At 40.0% G+C, this 22,714-nt stretch overlaps 1 protein-coding gene across 1 annotated transcript; it reads right to left on the reverse strand.

Moving 5' to 3' along the window:
- Positions 1-11,622: 11,622 nt before the first annotated feature.
- On the reverse strand, positions 11,623-12,852 carry LOC125081194 (olfactory receptor 9A4-like). Its single transcript, XM_047695737.1, has one exon. It carries the CDS (start codon positions 12,791-12,793, stop codon positions 11,849-11,851), a length of 945 nt encoding a protein of 314 aa, XP_047551693.1. The 5' UTR covers positions 12,794-12,852; the 3' UTR covers positions 11,623-11,848.
- Positions 12,853-22,714: the final 9,862 nt, after the last annotated feature.

Here is a 22,714-nt window from a genome sequence, read left to right on the forward strand (position 1 = left end):
ACACAGATTGGTAACATGGCTCCACATGGCCCTGCTTTCAAAAGAGAAAGAAGGCAGGTCAGGATGACAAACTATTTCCAACAGAAGATCAAGTAACATGACCCTATTTCTCCCACTCTGCACAAGATCACACCTGAATGTGGACACACGCAATCTACCTCAAGATGTCCTGTCTTGATAAAGCAAAGACTTCTTCATCACTATTGGGGATAAGAAAATTTCCGTCTTTTTACCCCACTGGATGTGCCTTCCCTTGGGAGACAGAGGATAAGTCTGTTTAAACTGGCGAGCTTTGAATATGAGTTGATCAGTCTCTCCAGTCTTGTATTGTTCACTTCTTAATGTGGACATGTAGCATGATGACATAATGGTGTTCTCAATGATGTCCAAAACACAGAACATCAAACCCTATGCTGCATCCTTGCTGGTCCTGTATAGACCCATCTTGGGGCAGTAGAAAAATGGAACAACATCTAAGACCAACTTCCCTGCTTTCCCCAGATTTTAAACCTCCATCAGTGATCTACAATGAGAACTCTGGAGTTTGAGATAATGTCCCAGCGCAGAATCATTCTTCTCTAACTCCATGTGCCCTGCAAAGTGTTACAAGGAAATAAAAGTGGCACCTGGCACTGACAACAATAGATCTGAGGCCAGTAACCCCTTAGGATGTCTGAATTTCTACCTCTCACTTTATCCATCCCATTTCTCAAATGTCATCTCCTTAAGGGATTCTTGCCAGTTATCCTACCCCAACTAGGAATGATTTGCTCATTTTTGGACTTTAGCATTTCTTAGTAGCACTTATTATTACCTGATATGAGATGTGTACTTACTTCATTCCTTCACGTAACATGAAGCAAATGCAACAGTGACTACAACAAACAAAAATCCCTGTGCTGTGGTGCTTGTATTCAAGGGCATGGTGGATGTTAGACCATATACAAGATAAGTAACTGAAATTATGGTGTTAGTTCATTAATCATGCTGAAATAAATGCAAAGCAAGGAAGATGGACAGGAAATTTAATTATGTTTTTTAAATTGTTCATCTGTGACACTAGAATAGAAACTCTATGAGAACAGGGACATGTTTATATAGATGTTATTGTTGAGCTATAATATAGTGTTGATAAATTGTTGATACATGATGGATGAATGAATGTGTGATATATGATTAAATAGAACTTGTTACTCACCTGAATAGTTGAGCCATACCTCTTAGAGCCTACTCTTCTTGGTTTCCTTCATGGCTCACATTACAATTTTCCCTTCCTCACTTCCCTTACTCCTACAACCTCCTCTGAGTTTTTGTGGGCCTTTTAAGAATGGGAAAACAGGTCAAGGACAGAATTGTTGGGACAGCTCAGTGATCTATAGTTCTACAATGTGTGCATAATGAGCACTAGGTGAAAAAAGAGAAGGAACTTGACATTCTCAAGCGGCAGTGTCTATTATTATTATGGGACAGAACTCTGTTCTCATCTGTGCATGGGGGATTCGGAGAGGAGCCTCATCCATTCTTCAGATTCTAAGCCTCCCTGTTGTAGGAGGCTGCTAAGCCTCGAGCTCCTACCCTGGTCTTCTTTGACTTTTTTCTTCCTAGAGGAAAACACTGAGAAGGCACTTACCTCCATGGAGGGCCCTCTCCACCACTTCTCAGGCTCTCCAGGGTTTGGCTAAGGATAACTGTCTAGCTACTGCTGAGCTATGCACAGGGGCCTGGACAACTTGTTCAGAAACAGCTTGGGAACAAGTCCATAAACAACAGTTTTGTGAAGAGCTGAGGGTCTCTTTCTCTCTCTTTCCCTCCCACTACCCTCCTTCCCAAGGGGACTTAGTCACTGAGGTACCTCTTCTTAATTAGCCTAGGTTCAGAGCATCCCTAAGCAATCAGTCTGGGGAGAACAGAACAAACTTTTAGTTATTCCCATTTTTGACCAATTAAGTGTCAGAACTTTCTAAACATTTTGCTTAATGAGAAAACATGAAATGTCACCGATCACACACTTTCAGCAACAAGACTGTCTTGACAAGGGCCTCAAGTCTAGGTTATGAAAAGACATCTCGGGCACTAAGCATATGTCACCCCTTCTGCCCTGTATCCTAGACTCTTCCCTGATTCTCTTAGCTACTCAGAGGGAAAATATCATCCCCCAAACTGCCAATAGGAAACATTACAATTGACCTCTAAAATGTGCACCAATAACCAAAAAGCATGCATATGGGTCTCAGTCAAAGCTTTAACTTCACCAGAAATCCTCTATAAAACCTGTCTCCTCCTTTGCTAATTTTAGAGAGAGACTTCTGATCCTAACCCTGTGTACTCTCCATGAAAAGGGAAGAGGTTCTGCTTCCAAACCCCACTCCATTCTCTGCTATCATCTCGGGTTTCCTCTCTTCTGGACATATGTGCATCTGTATGCATTCTAGTAAGACTCCACCAGCCATTTTCTTCTATGGTGTGTCCCTGATTGCCAGATGGCACTTCAAAGTGGGGACAGCATAAGGACAGCTAATGCAGGCAGTTATATTTACAACCTAGAACAACTGACAAATGTAAATTTTAAGTCTGCTTTATGTTAGAGTGAGACAGAAAAAGTGGCAGTCACAAAACATTTATCTGGATTTGGGATTTCATTTGTAATATGCTTGTTAAATCTGAGAATGTCAATAGGTGCAAAAGGGTATAAAGTGGGAATAATCTTCCTTCCCATTCCTCACATTGTCCAAGCACAACCATATTGCCATACAATATTAGAAAAAAAATTTTAAGTATGATCTACATATTCTCTACAGAAAATGCTGTGAAAATTTATTTTAAAACCTTTTCTCTCTCACTCAACAATATATAAAAGATAGTGTCCCATATCAACATAGGACGTCACTTCTTCTTCTTCTTTTTTTTTTTTTTTGAGTAGCATTCCATTACATGGGTACTCCATTCTTGATCACTGTTGTTTTCATTTTACTATGAAAAATGATGCTTTAAATACACTTAGAGATGTGTAAGTCCATATCCATTGACATTTATGAACTAAATCCCTAGATTTACACTGCTAGGTTAAAAGACAGATATATTGAAGGTATTGGTTTCAGTTAACAGCAAATTATACTCCAAAAACTTTGGATTGATTCGCACCGCCTCTAACACTGTATGATAAGAGCACTCTTGATTTCCTGATGTACTACAAACCTAAGACTAATTCAGAATTCGTTTTACATTGAAGAGAACAAAATTAAGATACCTTAAAAGAGAAATCAAAGGAAAACCTGTTCAAGTGGAAAATGTTCTGAAAGATAAAAATTACCAAAACTGTGCAAAAGTTTTTTACCTCGATGAAGTCCTGATAGTTCTCTTTTGCCCTTGCTTCCCTTGGCCTTTGGCAATGTTTCTAGGAAGAAGTTGCTGTGGCTGAGGTCAAAGCGGCTGCTGCCTGTGTTCTCCTCTAGGATTTTGATGGATTCCTGTCTCACATTGAGGTCTTCCATCCATTTTGACTCTACTGTTGTGTGTGGTGTGAGGAAATGGTCCAGTTTCATTCTTCTGCAGTTGTCTGTCCAGTTTTCCCAACACCATTTGTTGAAGAGGCTGTCTTTTTTCCATTGGACATTCTCTCCTGCTTTGTCAAAGATTAGTTGACCTTAGAGTTGAGGGTCCATTTCTGGACTCTCTATTCTGTTCCATTGATCTATGTGTCTGTTTTTGTGCCAGTACCATATGTCTTGACGATATAGCTTTGTAATAGAGCTTGACGTCCTGAATTCTCATGCCATCAGCTTTTGTTTCCTTTTTCAACCTTCCTTAGGCTATTCAGGGTCTTTTCTGGTTCCAAATAAACTTTAGGATTATTTGTTCCAGCTCTGTGAAAAGAGTTGATGGTATTTTTATATGGATTGCATTGAATGTAGATTACTCTAGGTGGCAGAGACATTTTAACAATATTTGTTCTTCCAATCCATGAGCATGGAACATTTTTCCACTTCTTTGTGTCTTTGTACATAAATATTTTATTCTTATGAAGTCAAATTTAGTCTTTTAGTGTCCTGAGATTTGTGTTTTCCTTAGAAAAGTCTATGTCCATAATAGAAGGTAACAAAAAAAGAATGAAGAAAAATGAGGAGAGCCGCAGAGAAATACAAGAGTATTGTGTGCACTAAGTACAAGCAATGGGAACACCAGAAGAATAGGAGAGACAAAGGAGAGTAAGAAATATTCAAAGAAATGATTATTAAAAACTTTCCAAATGTGATGAAAAACATTAATTTATGCATCCAGGCAAGTCAGTGAACTCCAAGTAAAATGAATGCAAAGAGACATGTCACAGTGGCCAGGCTGGTGCAGAGGAGGTGGGTGCCCCTTGGGCAAGCAGACTCAAGGAATGGGGATGCGCCCTCTCTGAGTCCCCTCCAGCTTAGTGTTTGAGCTGGATGGCATAAGTTAGGGGGCCTTGGGTGTGACCCCCTTTGGGGAGGCCCTTCCCACAGGCCCTCCTTGCCCAGCCTGGAGTGCCACTTTGGTGATGCGGGTTGTGGGGTGGGGTTGGGGGGCATTGGGACCTCATCCAGGAACCTTGCTTTCCTAGCCTTAGTCCCTTCATTGGGAAAATTGGCCCAAGTGATGTGCCCCTTTAGGAATATTTGTTAAAATAGGCTAGGCGGTACTGGACCTTCTCATTTGCAACAACAGTCTTGCTAGTTAAACAGCTATGGAAGGCAGAAAGACAGTACACTTCAACCAAAGTAAAATAATTATGAATTCTTGTTGAAATATTTATGGATGAAATAAGAGGATGCCCAGGATGTGTTTTAAAATAAGCCAGTTGGAGGAGGAATATGGATGGAAGAAGAGAGGAAGCAAGATTGCTATTAGTTTTTTGTAGTTGGCTAATGTGCTATTTTGTCTATTTTGTATGTATTTGTAATTTAGCATTAAAATTAAATGAAAAGAAAATTAATGCAAAGAGATCCACACACAAATACATAATAGTAAAATTGCTGAAAAACAAGAAAAAATCTTCAAAGCAACCAGAAAAAAAAATGACTTCTCACATCCAAGGGACCCTATTAAGATTCACAGGTGACTTCTCATTGAAACAGGTAGGACAAGAAAGCAATGGGGTGACATATTTAAGTGATGAAAGAATAAGACATGGTCAATCAAAAATCTTCTATCCAACCAAAATTATCTTTCAAAAATGAAAGCAAAAGAAAGACATTTAGCTCCCAGAAAAAAATGCAGAGAATTTGTTGCTAACAGAATCTTCTTACAAGAAATACCAAAGTGAGGCACCTGGGTGGCTCAGTGGGTTAAATCCTCTGCTTTCGGCTCAGGTCATGATACCAGGGTCCTGGGATCGAGCCCCGCATGGGGCTCTCTGCTCAGCAGGGAGCCTGCTTCCTCCTCCCTCTCTGCCTGCCTCTCTGCCTACTTGTGATCTCTGTCTGTCAAATAAATAAATAAAATATTAAAAAAAAAAAAAGAAATACCAAAGAAAGTTCTTCTGACTAAAAGTAAATGATCCCAGGAAGTAATTAGGATACACACACACACACACAGAAACAGCACTAACTAAAGTAATTCTGTAATTATAAAGAATGCTTTAAGTGCATAATCCTTTCCCTCTCTTCCGTTAATTAATTTTGAAATCATTGTATAAAACAATAAGCATATAATCATATTGTTGAGTGGATAACATATAGAAATGTACTATATTTGTCAATGATAGCATAATGATGGTGGGTAGGAGCAAAGCTGTTTTGGAGAAAGGAAATGACATCAGTTGCCAATTAAAATGTGAGAAACGAATGAATAGAATGAGAAAAGAGAAATAAGGTTAATTTAATAAATGCTATGAATGTATACTTGTTCTCCTTTCATCCCTCAGCTTCTTTAAAAAGCACATGAAGTAATAATTGTAACATTATATTGTTAAGTTTATAACTATAGAAATATAATATGTACAATAATAGCACAAAAGGGAGGAAGTGAAGAGCTGCATTGTTAGTATAAATCTAACATCAATTCCAGGTTAAGTTGGATGTGGCAAGTCCTAGAACATGTACTAAAAAAATTGTTTAAAAAAGTGAAAGAACCAAAATATTTAAAATGTTACTAGAAAATATTAACTTAATGCAAAAATAATATAACCATGTGAAATGCAGTAAAAAAAAAAGGTGCATAGCATTTATACACAAGGCAAAAACTTTAGCTGAAAGATAAAAACTGTAAAAAAGAATTAAATGAAAGTACAAATTTTTTGTTGTTGTTTTTGTTTTTGTTTTTGAGAAATAAATTCTTTTTTTTTTTTCAGCATAACAGTATTCCTTGTTTTTGTACCACACCCAGTACTCCATGCAATCAGTGCCCTCTCTAATACCCACCACCTGGTTTCCCCAACCTCCCAACCCCCGCACCGCTTCAAACCCCTCAGATTGTTTTTCAGAGTCCATAGTCTCTCATGGTTCACCTCCCCTTCCAATTTCTCCCAACTCCCTTCTCCTAACTCCCCATGTCCTCCATGCTATTTGTTATGCTCCTCAAATAAGTGAAACCATATGATAATTGACTCTCTCTGCTTGACTTATGCTGAGTGGAAGTACAAATTTTTAAAAAATTGCATGAATGATAGGGAATTCATTTCATAAGCTCATCAGTAGACAACACAGATGAAGAAAGAATCAAGACACTTGAGAATAGGCCCTATTGTGTGTGTATACATATATTTATATACATATATGCATATATATTATTAAGTTTTTATGAGCTACTAGTACCATAATATTTTATATTCCCATCATAAATGAATAAAAGCTTTTATCCTCCAACATTCACAAAAAGACTTAATATTCTTAGAGTTTTACTTCTTTCTAATCGAATGGAAGTGATGTTGATGGTTAAGTAAATTTGGGCAAGTTGCTTAATGTCTTTTATAGCTTCTATATTCTCATCTGTTAAGTGAACATAGGACTACTTACCTCACAGGTTATTGCCTATATTGAATAAAATATACAGAAATTATAAATTTGCAATCGATACTTCTTTCCTTCCATTTATATGAAACCAAAACATTTAGCAATGTTTCTTATACAGTATATATTTAACATATAAGTATCAATCAAAAGGTATAAAAGTCATACTTAGCATGTTTACTGAAAAAAGTTCCTCATATCCTTGGAACAAAATAACAAAGAAGTGAAGAGTGAAATTTGGAATCACATGAACATGTGTAAAATTGCATTTCTGTTCAGTTTTGAAAATTATTATCAATACAAAATAGAGGTATTTTGATTAGGAATGAAAAAGCAAATATTTGTGGTGGCTATGCAAAAGAAATACAAGTTTTAATTACATACCACTCCTTTCTTTTTCCTTATCTTCTAATAAGGAACATTAGTTCATATTAGAAAATTTCATAATTTAATTTATATCATACACACCAATATTTATACAACATTTAGTAGGATTATAAAGAAATACCTGTAAGAAATAAAACAGAAAACTTGGATGTCATCTCAGATATACATAACAGATACTAAATGGGATCAGCATATACTTTCACCAAGGAACATTTCCAGAACAAGAGAATACTAAAAACATTCCCAGTAAAAGTACCATTCTCTCTAGTTTTGTTTTTGTTTTAACTATGAGCATGGCACTAAGAATACAAAGTATATGTTAAGAGGCAAACATTCAAATTAAGTAAAAATTTGCAACATACCGTACCTGAGATACTTCAAATTATACATTAGACTTACATTGAGTATCCTAACTACATGTGAATCAGCAGTTCAAATAAAGCTCTATAACTAGGGACGCCTGGGTGGCTCAGTTGGTTGGACGACTGCCTTCGGCTCAGGTCATGATCCCGGAGTCCCGGGATCGAGTCCCACATCAGGCTCCCAGCTCCATGGGGAGTCTGCTTCTCCCTCTGACCTTCTCCTAGCTCATGCTCTCTCTCACTGTCTCTCTCTCAAATAAATAAATAAAATCTTTAAAAAAAAAAAAAAAGCTCTATAACTAGTATTTAGTTTTCTTCTTGTATACATTTTTTAGTCTTTATTTAAATTCCAGGTAGTTAACATACAGTGTTATATTAGTTTCAGGTGTACAATATGATGATTCAACATTTCCATACAATACCATTTCCATACAACATACAACATGATGTGGTGGTCATCACAAGGGCACTCCTTAATCCCCATCACCTATTTTACCACCTCCCCTGTGGTAACCATCAGTTTGTTCTTTACAGTTAAAAGTCTGTGTCTTGGTTTGCTTCTCTCTCTCCTTTTTTCCCCTTTACTTGTTTGTTTTGATTCTTAAATTCCACAAACGAGTGAAATCACATGGTATTTGCCTTTCTCTGACTTATTTCATTTAACAGAATACTGTCTGCTCCATCCATGTCATAGCAAATGGCAAGATTCCATTTTTTTTTGTGGCTGAAAAATTCTCTGTATCACTGAACATCAGAGAAACACAAACCAAAACTACAATGAGATATCCCCTCACACCTATCAGAATGGCTAAAACCAACAGCACAAGAAACAACAGGTATTAGCAAAGATGTGGACAAAGGAGAACTCTCTTGCACTGTTGGTGGGAATGCAAACCACTGTAGCCACTCTGGAAAACAATATGGAGGTACCTCAAAAACTTGAAAATAGAAACACTCTACAATCCAGCAACTGCATTACTAAGAATGCATCCAAAGAATACAAAAATACTGATTCAAAGGACTACATGCACCCTGATGCTTATAGCAGCATTATCTACCACAGCCAAAATATGGAAAGAGCCCAAGTGTTCATTGACTGATGAAGGCATAAAGAAGATATGATGTATCATATATATACATACATATATATGTATGTATACACACACACACGCACACATATATAATGTGTATACACACACAAACACACATGTATATATATGTATATAATGGACTATTACTAGTATTTATGTTTAGATATCTGTATTGATTTTCCATACTAAGCTGTGAAGAGTAGAGAAGAAAATAAATAGAGCAAAAACAATTGAGATTTTGTAGTGAATATAGTAGTAAGGAGATAGTATGAGGCATCTCAATTCATTTTGGAGTAAGAGAAACCTGCATGCTTGGAAATTAAAGCCTGTGTCTGTCCCCCATCTCCCAGTGTGAACATGGAGTAGGCATTCTGGTTGAAATTTTGGACTAAAGGTTTGTGTCCCCTTAAAATCCATATATAGAAACCATGACACCCACTGCAGATGATTTGGGTGATGGAGACTCTTGGGAAGTTATTAAGTTGAAATGAGGTCATTACTTAGGACCCTCATCACATAACAACAGTGTCCTTCTGAGAAAAGTCACCAGACCATGCTACCTCTCTTTCCCAAATACCCACCAATGAAAAGCCAGTTGAGGACATAGACACAAGGTCGCTATCTACAGTCCAGAGAGTTGTCACCAAAAATTAAATTAGCCTGAATCTTGAACATGGACTTTTCTGTCTCCAGACCTATGAGAAATAAATTTCTCTTGTGTAAGCCACAAATATATAGTGTTTTATTATGGCAACCCAAGAAGACTAACACAGATAGTAAATTTCCTTCTCTCAAAATCAAAGAGAAAGCAGAAGAAAATTGTCTTTGGTATAAGAGATGTTTAATGCTCCATCACTAGTTTCTTGACCAGGAACTCTCCTTTTCTTCTCATAGGCAAGGTCATTCAGAGAGGCAGTTTAGAACACCGCATCCCTGAGATGCAGGAGGGGAATGGAAATGCTGCTGGGGGAGAAGGGGAAGAAGAAGAAAACATTACCAGTGGGTGGTCAGAGCTTGATTGGAGGGGAAAGGGAAACAAGGGAAAGGGAAAGAAGGAGACAGAAAAGAGAAACTCAAGGACAAGGGAGAGAACAAAAAGAAAGAAGATAGTTGGTAGATGAACAAAGGGTGATAGGGCAGGGTGCAAGAGGTGTGGGGAATGACAGGTTGAAAAAACAAAAAAAAACATTCCTGAGGACAGTGAGGCTCTTTTCTGTCCTCCTACTTTGCCTCTACCAGCCCAGAGACAATATACGCTGTGCAAAGCCTTGTGTAGATTAGAAAAGGCATCCTCTCTGGAGTACTTAAGGAGAAAACATGGTATTTTTCTAGGGAGAGCAGACCATAGGAAATAAGCCTGGGGTGGAGGATCCCTTTGTGTCAGTCTTCAACATGTTCTCCAGCCAATGCAGTCCCATCACAACCCACTGGTTGGCTAGCAGAGCTTGGGCTGGTTTTTGTGCTCCTATGCAGTGATATCAACTACATCATACTTAGTGATCTTCCCGGTCCTCTCCAAATGGAAGGCATCTTCACATAAGACTCTTTGCCATCCTATGGACTGCCATCACCCACTGCTGGGAGGCTCAAAATCTCCACCCAATTCAGGGCTGCCAGGAGATGTTACCATTTCATCAATACTGTCCCTCAATGACCTTCCTCTAACCTTACAAACTACTTACAACTGCATTGCCATGAAACCATGCCCTGGAATTCGTAAAGAACTGCCAGTTAGGAGGGTAGCTGCTCACTCCTTCGATGTTTCCCACAGAGAAGATCTATGGCAAGGTACTGAGACACTTGGATTTGGGAGACAAAGAACCAAAGGCTGAAATCTGGGTCTGGGAGCAGTCTCAAAGACTTATTTAAGACATTGATTTAAGCAGCTATAAAACACAGGATGCTCTCTCTAGAATGAAGTCATTTAATTCTTATTTGTCTCAACCCCCACATAGGCCAAAAGATTTCATACCTTCACATCACCAAGACTTACTAAAAGAAAAGTATCCCAATCCCCTTATCACCACTCCACATTGGTGCTGTGGCAAAAGGTATATAACATTGTATTCACTTTAAAGATTTTATTTATTTATTTGACAGAGAGAGATCACAAGTAGACGGAGAGGAAGGCAGAGAGAGAGAGAGAGAGGGAAGCAGGCTTCCTGCTGAGCAGAGAGCCCGATGTGGGACTCGATCCCAGGACCCTGAGATCATGACCTGAGCCGAAGGCAGCGGCTTAACCCACTGAGCCACCCAGGCGCCCTGTATTCACTTTACAGTAGCAATGGGACCAAGATAACATGATAGACCACAAGAGAAGAGGAGAATCATAGAATATTTAAAGTGTGTACAGTCAGGGGTGCCTGGCTGGCTCAGTGGGTTAAACCTCATCCTTCAGCTCAGTCCATGGTCTCAGGGACCTGGGATGGAGCCCTGCATCAGGCTCTCTGCTCAGTAGGGAACCTGCTTCCCCCCCGCCCCCCGCCTGCCTCTCTTACTACTTGTGATCTCTCTGTGTCAAAGAAATAAATAAAATCTTCCAAAAATTATTATAAAAATAAAGTGCTTACAGTCATATCACCAAGAAATTGCATAAAAATTATGAAAAGCTCCACAATAGTTGATAAAGAAACAAAATAAGCATCTCTCCCTTGGTACTCTGATTATACCAGATGACTCCCCTCTCCTTCCCTCCACTTCCTTCACCCCTAGGAAATGCATTTTCATAACAGATTATAGGCAAATTCACTGAGCCATAGAAAGCTACAACAATATGTCTATTTCTTTTCTCTAATCCTCCAGTCCCAAGGATATGCTTCCACAGTTCAATAGTGGAATCATCAGACACAGGAATGGGATTCTAGTGGGCAGAGAATGGGTTTCAGTTTTCTCTGCCTTGTCTCCTTCGATGGCCTGATTGGGAATTGTACACTACTGATCCTTGGAAAGGTGATGATGGTAAGAGAACAGCTAGGGTTTTCTAGGTTGCTGAATACTCTATAGAGGATATTACTACCCAAAATGTAGGCAGAGAGGTCTAGTCTTTGAGGAGTTGACTGCAGCGTTTCATACCATCCTGAAGGGCCTCTTTGACTTTGTCATTCCTGAGGGTGAAGATGAAAGGGTTCAGGAAAGGAGTTAACACAGAAATCAACAGGGACACTATCTTATTGTATTCTGCTGCCTGTGTTTGCTTGGGCTTCACATAGAGAAACAAGCAGCTGCCATAGCCTATCACAACAAAGGTGAAATGAGAGGCACAAGTAGAGAAGGCTTTCCTCCGGCCGGAGGCTGTGGGGATCTTGAGGATGGTAGAGATGATGTAGGTGTAGGAGACAATTGTTGGGGCCAGAGAGCCAATGATAATGACAATAGCCATTAAGAAAAGAACAAACTCTGTGAAAAGTGTGTCATTGCAGGACAATTTGAGCAGCTGCCCTCGCTCACAGAAAAAATGGTCTAACAGATTCGACTTGCAGAAGGTTAACTGAAATGTGGCATAGACAGGCCATATTTCAGAAAGGAACCCAAACATCCATGACATAATGACCACCCAGATGCAGGTGCGGCTGTTCATAATGATGTTGTACCTCAGAGGGTTACAGACAGCCACATAACGGTCCACAGCCATTACTCCCAGTAATGCAAACTCTGTGGTTCCCACAGCAAGGTACAGGAAGAGCTGGGTGACACATGTAGCCAGAGATATTGTCTGCATCCCAGGGAGCAGCAACCCCCAAAGCATCATGGGCACGATGATCGATGTGATCAGGATCTCCATGGCAGAGAGATGACCAAGGAAGAAATACATGGGAGACTGCAGACGTTTATCAACACACACAATCACAATGATGACTGTGTTTCCCATTAGTGTCACTAAGTAGAACAAAAAGAATACAGCAAAAAGAAAGTGGTGTAGTTCTTGGGACCCAGGGAATCCTAGAAGGTAGAACTCAGTGGCACTAGACAGATTGCTCATCATTTAGTCCTTGTTTCTGCTCCTTGTAAAACCTAGAGAACACAGATTGGTAACATGGCTCCACATGGCCCTGTTTTCAAAAGAGAAAGAAGACAGGTCAGGATGACAAACTATTTCCAACAGAAGATCAAGTAACATGACCCTATTTCTCCCACTCTGCACAAGATCACACCTGAATGTGGACACACGCAATCTACCTCAAGATGTTCTGTCTTTTTTTTTTTAAGATTTTATTGATTTATTTGACAGAGAGAGAGAGAGAGAGAGAGATCACAAGCAGGCAGAGAGGCAGGCAGAGAGGAGGGGAGGGGGAAGCAGGCTCACCGCCCAGCAGAGAGCCCGATGTGGGGCTCGATCCCAGGACCCTGAGATCATGACCTGAGCCGAAAGCAGAGGCTTTAACCCACTGAGCCACTCAGGTGCCCCAGACTTCCTGTCTTGAGAAGGGAAAGACTTCTTCATCACTACTGGAGATAAGAAAACTTTCCATTGTTTTACCCCACGGGATGTGCCTTCTCTCAGTGGACAGAGGATAAGTCTGTTTAAACTGGTGAGCTTTGGGCGCCTGGGTGGCTCAGTGGGTTAAGCCGCTGCCTTCGGCTCAGGTCATGATCTCAGGGTCCTGGGATCGAGTCCCGCATCGGGCTCTCTGCTCGGCGAGAAGCCTGCTTCCCTCTCTCTCTCTCTCTGCCTGCCTCTCCGTCTACTTGTGATCTCTCTCTGTCAAATATATAAATAAATAATCTTTAAACTGGTGAGCTTTGAATATGAGTTGATCAGCCTCTCCAGTCCTGTACTGTCCACTTCTTATTGTGGACATGTGGCATTATGACATAATGGTGTTCTCGATGATGTCCAAAACATAGAACGTTGAACCCTATGCCGCATCCTTACTGGTACTGTATAGACCCATCTGGGGGCAGTAGAAAAATGGAACAATGTCTAACACCAACCTCCCTGCTTTCCCCAGATTTTAAACCTCCATTGTACAGAGCATCAGTGATCTACAAATGAGAACTCTGGAGCTTGAGATAATGTCCCAGGGCAGAATCATTCTTCTCTAACTCCATATGCCCTGCAAAGTGTTACAAGGAAATAGAAGTGGCACCTGGCACTGACAACAATAGATCTGAGGCCAGTAACCCCTTAGGATGTCTGAATTTCTATCTCTCACTTTATCCATCCCATTACTCAAATGTCATCTCCTTGAGGACTCTTGCCAGTTATCCTACCGCAACTAGGAATGATTTGCTCATTTTTGGACTTTAGCATTTCTTAGTAGCACTTATTATTACCTGCTATGATTGTACTTACTTCATTCCTTCACATAACATGAAGCAAATGCAGCAGTGACTACAACAAACAAAAATCCCTGTGCTGTGGTGCTTATATTCAAGGGTATGGTGGATGTTAGACCATATACAAGATAAGTAACTGAAGTTATGGTGTTAGTTTCTTAATCATTCTGAAGTAAATGCAAAGCAAGGAAGATGGACAGGAAATTTAATTATGCTTATTCATTGTTCATCTGTGACACTAGAATAGAAACTCTATGAGAACAGGGACATGTTTATATAGATGTTATTGTTGAGCTATAATATAGTGCTGATAAACTGTTGATACGTGGTGGATGAATAGATGTGTGATATATGATTAAATAGTACTTGTTCCTCACCTGAATAGTTGTGATACCCTTTGGAGCCTACTCTTCTTGGTTTCCCTTCACGGTTCACAGTACCATTTTCCCTTCCTCACTTCCCTTACTCCTACAACCTCCTCTAAGTCTCTGTGGGCCTTTTAAGGATGGGAAAACAGGTTGAGGACAGAATTGTTGGAACAGCTCAGTGACCTATATTTCTACAATGTCTGCATAATGAGCACTGGTGAAAAAATATAGAAGAATCTTTACTGCTTTCAAGGATCAATATCTGTTCTTAATATTGGGATGGAAAAGAACTAAATCTGCTCTCTGTTATGTGTGGAAATGTTGGAAATGAGCCTGTCTACCTTGCTGATCCTCTCATCCACCCCTAGGCTCTATGCCTCCTTATTCTCGTAAGTAACATAGCCCAGAACTCTCACCCTGATGTTCTTTGACTTTCCCTGGTAGAAAGCAACCCCGAGAAGGCACTCACCTCCATGGAGGGGCCTCTCCACCACTTCTCAGTCTCCCTCGGCCTCGGCTAAAGGTAAGTCCTGTCTACCTACTGCTCAGCCATGTATCGGGCTGAGCAACTTCATCAGGAGGAGCCTAGGAAAAAGTCCAGAAATAACAGTGTTGTGGGGGAGCTTAAGGTCTCTTTCTCTCTCTCTACTTCACTCCTGCTACCCTCCTTCCCAGAGGGACTTAGTCACTGAGGTTCCTCTTCTTAATTAGTCCAGGTTCAGGGCATCCCTAAGCAATCAATCTGGGGAGAACAGAACAAACTTTTAGTTATTCCCGTTTTTGACCAATTAAGTATCAGAATTTTCTAAACTTTTTGCTTAATGAGAAAACATGAAATATCACCAATCAGAGGCTTTCAATAACAAGACCGTCTTCTCAAGGGATCAAGCCTAGGTTTTGGAAAGATACCTCAGACACTAACCAGATCCCTCCCTCTACCCTATATCTTGGACTCTTCTCTGATACTCTAGCTACTCAGAGAAAAAAATCATCCCACCCCCAATAGCAGACATTACAACGGACCTCTAAAATGTGCACCAATATGAAAAAGCATGCATACTGGACTCAGTCAAAGCCTTAACTTCACCAGAAATCCCCTAAAAACCTGTTTTTTCCTTTGCTAATTTTAGAGAGGGACTCCTGATCCTAACCCTGAGGACCCTCCAGAAAATGGGAGAGGTTCTTCCTCCCAATCCCAGTCCATTCTCTGCTATTGTCTCAAGTTTCCAGTCTTCTGGACATATGTACATCTGCATGCATTCTAGCAAGACTGCACCAGCCATTTATTTCTATGGTAATCTCTGATTGCCAGCTGGGCACTTCAAAGTGAGGACAGCATAAGGACAGCTAATGTAGGCAGTTATATTTACAACCTAGAACAACTAACAATGTAAATTGTAAGTCTGCTTTATGCTAGAGTGAGACAGAAAAAGTGATAGTTAACAAAACATTTATCTGGATTTGGGATTTCATTTGTAATATGCTTTTTTTTTGCTATTTATTTATTTTTTATTTAATTTTTAAATTTTTAAATAAACATATAATGTATTTTTATCCCCAGGGTACAGGTCTGTGAATCACCAGGTTTACACATTTCACAGCACTCATCATAGAATATACCCTCCCCAATGTCCATATCCCCACCACCCTCTCCCATCTCCCCTCCCCCCAGCAACCCTCAGTCTGTTTTTTGAGATTGAGTCTTTTATGGTTTGTCTCCCTCCCGATCCCATCTTCTTTCATTTTTTCTTTTCCTACCCCCCAAACCCCCCACATTGCATCTCCACTTCCTCATATCGGGGAGATTATATGATAGTTGTCTTTCTCTGATTGGCTTATTTCGCTAAGCCTAATACCCTCTAGTTCCATCCACATGGTCACAAATGGCAAGATTTCATTTCTTTTGATGGCTGCATAGTATTCCATTGTATATATATACCACTTCTTCTTTATCCATTCATCTGCTGATGGACATCTAGGTTCTTTCCTAGTTTGGCTATTGTGGACATTGCTGCTATAAACATTCGGGTGCACATGCCCCTTTGGAGCACCATGTTTGTATCTTTAGGATATATACCCAGTAGTGCAATCGCTGGGTCATAGGGAAGCTCTATTTTCAGTTTTTTGAGGAACCTCCATGCTGTTTTCCAGAGTGGTTGCACCAGCTTGCATTCCTACCAACAGTGTAGGAGGGTTCCCCTCTCTCCGCAACCTCGCCAGCATCTGTCATTTCCTGACTTGTTAATTTTAGCCATTCTGACTGGTGTGAGGTGGTATCTCATTGTGGTTTTGATTTGTATTTCCTGATGCTGAGTGATGTGGAGCATTTTTTCATGTATCTGTTGGCCATCTGGATGTCTTCTTTGCAGAAATGTCTGTTCATGTCCTCTGCCCGTTTCTCGATTGGATTATTTGTTCTTTGGGTGTTGAGTTTGCTAAGCACTTTATAGATTTTGGATACTAGCCCTTTATCTAATATGTCGTTTGCAAATATCTTCTCCCATCTGTCAGTTGTCTTTGGTTTTGTTAACTGTTTCCTTTGCTGTGCAAAAGCTTTTGATCTTGATGAAGTCCCAATAGTTCATTTTTGCCCTTGCTTCCGTTGCCTTTGGCAGTGTTCCGAGGAAGAAGTTGCTGCGGTTGAGGTCAAAGAGGTTGCTGCCTGTGTTCTCCTCAAGGATTTTGATGGATTCCTTTCTCACATTGAGGTCCTTCATCCATTTTGAGTCTATTTTCGTGTGTGATGTAAGGAAATAGTCCAATTTCATTTTTCTGCATGTGGCTGTCCAATTTTCCCAGCACCATTTGTTGAAGAGACTGTCTTTTATCCATTGGACATTCCTTCCTGCTTTGTCGAAGATTAGTTGACCATAGAGTTGAGGATCTATTTCTGGGCTCTCTATTCTGTTCCATTGATCTATGTGTCTGTTTTTGTGCCAGTACCATACTGTCTTGATGATGACAGCTTCGTAATAGAGCTTGAAGTCTGGAATTGTGATGCCAACAACTTTGGCTTTCTTTTTCAATATTCCTTTGGCTATTCGAGGTCTTTTCTGGTTCCATATAAATTTTAGGATTGTTTGTTCTATTTCTTTGGAAAAAATGGATGGGATTTTGATAGGGATTGCATTAAATGTGTAGATTGCTTTAGGTAGCATAGACATTTTCACAATATTTATTCTTCCAATCCAGGAGCATGGAATATTTTTCCATTTATTTGTGTCTTCCTCAATTTCTTTTATCAGTACTTTATAGTTTTCTGAGTATAGATTCTTTACCTCTTTGGTTAGGTTTATTCTTATGGTTTTGGGTGCAATTGTAAATGGGTTAACTCCTTAATTTCTCTTTCTTCTGTCTTGTTGTTAGTGTAAAGAAATGCAACTGATTTCTGTGCATTGACTTTATATCCTGACACGTTACTGAATTCCTGTACAAGTTTTAGCAGTTTTGGAGTGGAATCTTTTGGGTTTTCCACATATAGTATCATATCATCTGCAAAGAGTGATAGTTTGACTATTTCTTTGCCGATTTGGATGCCTTTAATTTCTTTTTGTTGTCTGATTGCTGAGGCTAGGACTTCTTTTCTATGTTGAAAAGCAGTGGTGATAACGGACATCCCTGCCATATTCCTAACCTTAGTGGAAAAGCTTTCAGTTTTTCTCCATTGAGAATGATATTTGCAGTGTGTTTTTCATAGATGGCTTTGATAATATTGAGGTATGTGCCCTCTATCCCTACACTTTGAAGAGTTTTGATCAGGAAGGGATGCTGCACTTTGTCAAATGCTTTTTCAGCGTCTATTAAGAGTATCATAAGGTTCTTGTTCTTTCTTTTATTAATGTATTGTGTCACATTGATTGATTTGTGGATGTTGAACCAACCTTGCAGCCCTGGAATAAATGCCACTTGGTCGTGGTGAATAATCCTTTTAATGTACTGTTGGATCCTATTGGCCAGTATTTTGGTGAGAATTTTCGCATCTGTGTTCATCAAGGATATTGGTCTGTAATTCTCTTTTTTGATGGGATCCTTGTCTGGTTTTGGGATCAAGGTGATGCTGGCCTCATAAAATGAGTTTGGAAGTTTTCCTTCCATTTTTATTTTTTGGGACAGTTTCAGGAGAATAGGAATTAATTCTTCTTTAAATGTTTGGTAGAATTCCCCTGGGAAGCTGTCTGGCCCTGGACTTTTGTTTGTTTGGAGATTTTTGATGACTGTTTCAATCTCCTTACTGGTTATGGGTCTGTTCAGGTTTTCTATATCTTCCTGGTTCAGTTGTCATAGTTTATATGTCTCTAGGAATGTATCCATTTCTTCCAGATTGTCGAATTTGTTGGCATAGAGTTGTTCATAGTATGTTCTTATAATTGTCTGTATTTCTTTGGTGTTGGTTGTGATCTCTCCTCTTTCATTCATGATTTTATTTATTTGGGTCCTTTCTCTTTTCTTTTTGATAAGTCTGGCCAGGGGTTTATCAATCTTATTAATTCTTTCAAAGAACCAGCTCCTAGTTTCGTTGATTTGTTCTATTGTTTTTTTGGTTTCTATTTCATTGATTTCTGCTCTGATCTTTATGATTTCTCTTCTCCTGCTGGGTTTAGGGTTTCTTTCTTGTTCTTTCTCCAGCTCCTTTAGGTGTAGGGTTAGGTTGTGTACCTGAGACCTTTCTTGTTTCTTGAGAAAGGCTTGTACCGCTATATATTTTCCTCTCAGGACTGCCTTTGTTGTGTCCCACAGATTTTGAACCGTTGTGTTTTCATTATCATTTGTTTCCATGAATTTTTTTCAATTCTTCTTTAATTTCCTGGTTGACCCATTCATTTTTTAGAAGGATGCTGTTTAGTTTCCATGTATTTGGGTTCTTTCCAAATTTCTTCTTGTGATTGAGTTCTAGCTTCAGAGCATTGTGGTCTAAAAATATGCAGGGAATGATCCCAACTTTTGATACCGGTTGAGACCTGATTTATGACCCAGGATGTGGTCTATTCTGGAGAATGTTCCATGTGCAGTAGAGAAGAATGTGTATTCTGTTATTTGGGATAGACTGTTCTGAATATATCTGTGATGTCCATCTGGTCCAGTGTGTCATTTAAGGCCTTTATTTCCTTGTTGATGTTTTGCTTGGATGATCTGTCCATTTCAGTGAGGGGACTGTTAAAAGCCCCTACTATTATTGTATTATTGTTGATGTATTTCTTTGATTTTGTTATTAATTGGTTTATATATTTGGCTGCTCCCACGTTAGGGGCATAGATATTTAAAATTGTTAGATCTTCTTGTTGGACAGTTCCTTTGAGTATGATATAGTGTCCTTCCTCATCTCTTATTATAGTCTTTGGCTTAAAATCTAATTGATCTGATATAAGGATTGCCACTCCTGCTTTCTTCTGATGTCCATTACCATGGTAAATTCTTTTCCACCCCCTCACTTTAAATCTGGAGGTCTTCGGGTTTAAAATGAGTTTCTTGTAGGCAACATATAGATGGGTTTTGTTTTTTTATCCATTCTGATACCCTGTGTCTCTTGATTGGGGCATTTAGCCCATTAACATTCAGGGTAAGTATTGAGAGATATGAATTTAGTGCCATTGTATTGCCTGTAAGGTGAGTGTTATTGTATATTGTTTCTGTTCCTTTCTGATCTACTACTTTTAGGGTCTCTCTTTGCTTAGAGGACCCCTTTCAATATTTCCTGTAGAGCTGGTTTGGTGTTTGCAAATTCTTTCAGTTTTTGTTTGTCCTGGAGGCTTTTAATCTCTCCTTCTATTTTCAATGATAGCCTAGCTGGATATAGTATTCTTGGCTGCATGTTTTTCTCGTTGAGTGCTCTGAATATATCATGCCAGCTCTTTCTGGCCTGCCAGGTCTCTGTGGATAAGTCTGCTGCCAATCTAATGTTTTTACCCTTGTATGTTACAGACTTCTTTTCCTGGGCTGATTTCAGGATTTTCTCTTTGTCATTAAGACTTTAAATTTCATTATCAGGTGACGGGGTGTGGACCGATTTTTATTGATTTTGAGGGGCATTCTTTGCATCTCCTGGATTTTGATGCTTCTTCCCTTTGCCATATTAGGGAAATTCTCTACAATAATTCTCTCCAGTATACCTTCTGCTCCCCCCCTCTCTTTCTTCTTCTTCTGGAATTCCAATTATTCTAATTTTGTGTCATCTTGTGGTGTCACTTATCTCTCGAATTCTCTCCTCATGGTCCAGTATTTGTTTGCCTCTCTTTTGCTCAACTTCTTTATTTTCTGTCATTTGGTCTTCTATGTCACTAATTCTTTCTTCTGCCTCATTTATCCCAGCAGTAAGAGCTTCCATTTTTGATTGCACCTCATTAATAGCTTTTTTAATTTCAACTTGTCTAGATTTTAGTTCTTTTATTTCTCCAGAAAGGGCTTTTATCTCTCCTGAGAGCATTTCTCTAATATCTTCTATGCCTTTTTCGAGCCTGGCTAGAACCTTAAGAGTCATCATTCTGAACTCTAGATCTGTCATATTACCAATGTCCGTATTGATTAGGTCCCCAACCTTTGGTTCTGCCTCTTGTTCTCTTTTTTTGTGGTGAGTTTTTCCGCCTTGTCATTTTGTCCAGATAAGATTTGCTTTCTCCTCCTCTGGAATTCTGCTGTTCTCCTTGGTAAGTGAAGTTGGTCTTGGCTGGGTTTCTTGTTGATCTTCTGGGGGAGGGGTCTGTTGTAGTGATTCTCAAGTGTCTTTGCCAGAGGCGGAATTGCCCTGCCCTTATCAGGGGGCCAGGCTAAGTAATCTGCTCGGTTTGCTTTCGGGAGCTTTTGTTCCCTGAATGCTTTCCGTAGAGTTCTGGAGGACGGGAATGAAAATGGTGGCCTCCCAATCTCCAGCCCAGAGGAGCCGAGAGCTTGGGGTCCTGCTCCTCAGTGCGCCCTCAGAGAAAAGCGCCCAATCGTTCCCGTCTCCCTGGCCTCTGGTCGCGCTTGGAGAAAAGTGCTCAATTGATCACACTTGGAGAAAAGCACTCAGTCACTTCCATCTCTCTGGCCTCCAGCCATGCGCTTGGAGAAAAGTGCTCAGTCACTCCATCTCCCTGGCCTCCAGCTGTGCTCCAAGCTCACCCAGCCTGTGCCCGGTTCAAGGTAACCCCGAGTTGAGAGCTCACTCCTCGGCTTTGTCGCTGTAGCTGGCTTCCCCGCTCTGTGACACTCAGACACCCCCGGCCCTTCTGTGACCCCACAGGACCTGGAGTTACACTGACCCCGCGTGGGCTTCCCCCCGGTTTAACCTCTGGAGCGATGTCTCTCCGTGGAGCAGACTTTTAAAAGTTCTGATTTTGTGCTCCATTGCTCTGCTGCTTGCTGGGAGCCAGCCCCTCCCCCCGCAGTCTATCTTCCCGTCGCTTTGGATTCACTTCTCCGCAGGTCCTACCTTTCAGAAAGTGATCGATTTTCTGTTTCTAGAATTGTTGCTCTCCTTCTCTTCAATTTCCCGTTGGATTTGTAGGTGTTCACAATGGTTAGATAAGCTATCTAGCTGATCTCCTGCTACCTGATGTCGTCTCAGCCGGCTACTTCTCCGCCATCTTGACTCCTCCCCCCTGTAATATGCTTTTTAAATCTCAGAATGCCAATAGGTGCAAAAGGGTATAAAGTGGAAATAATCATCCTTCCCATTCCTCATATTACCAAGCTCAACCAGACTGCCATATAATCTTAGAGAAATTTCCCAAGCATGTATTTGCACATTTTTTTATAGGAAATGCTGTGGATATGTGTTCTATGACATTTTCTCTCCAATTTAACAATATATAAAATATATTCTCAAAATAATCTCCTGTTTATACAGTACATCTATGACAAAGGGGGCAAGAATAAACAATGCAAAAAAACACTTCTATAAATGATGCTGGGAAAACTGGACAGTTCATGTGAAAAAATGAAATGACTACTTTCTTACACCATACACAAAAAATTTTCAAAATTAACTTAACACAAAATCTGAGACCTGAAGCCATAAAACTCCTAAAAGAAAATATAGGCAGTGAAGTCTGCCTGGGTGGCTCTGTCATTAAGTGGCTGCCTTCAGCTTAGGTCTTGATCCCAAGGTCCTGGGGTCGATCCTGCCATCAGGCTCCCTGCTCTTCAGGAAGCCTGCTTCTCCCTCTCCCACTCCCCCCTGTTTGTGTTCCCTCTCTTGTTGTCTCTCTCTGGCAAATAAATGAATAAAATTTAAACAAAATAAAAGAAAATATAGGCAGTAATCTCTCTGACATCAGTCTTAG

The sequence above is a fragment of the Lutra lutra genome, chromosome 11 (assembly GCF_902655055.1).
Source record: "Lutra lutra chromosome 11, mLutLut1.2, whole genome shotgun sequence".
NCBI lineage: Eukaryota > Metazoa > Chordata > Mammalia > Carnivora > Mustelidae > Lutra > Lutra lutra.

Coding starts and splice junctions, on each gene's coding strand:
- LOC125081194 (XM_047695737.1), bottom strand. CDS start 12,793: ATGATGAGCAATCTGTCTAGTGCCACTGAGTTCTACCTTCTAGGATTC.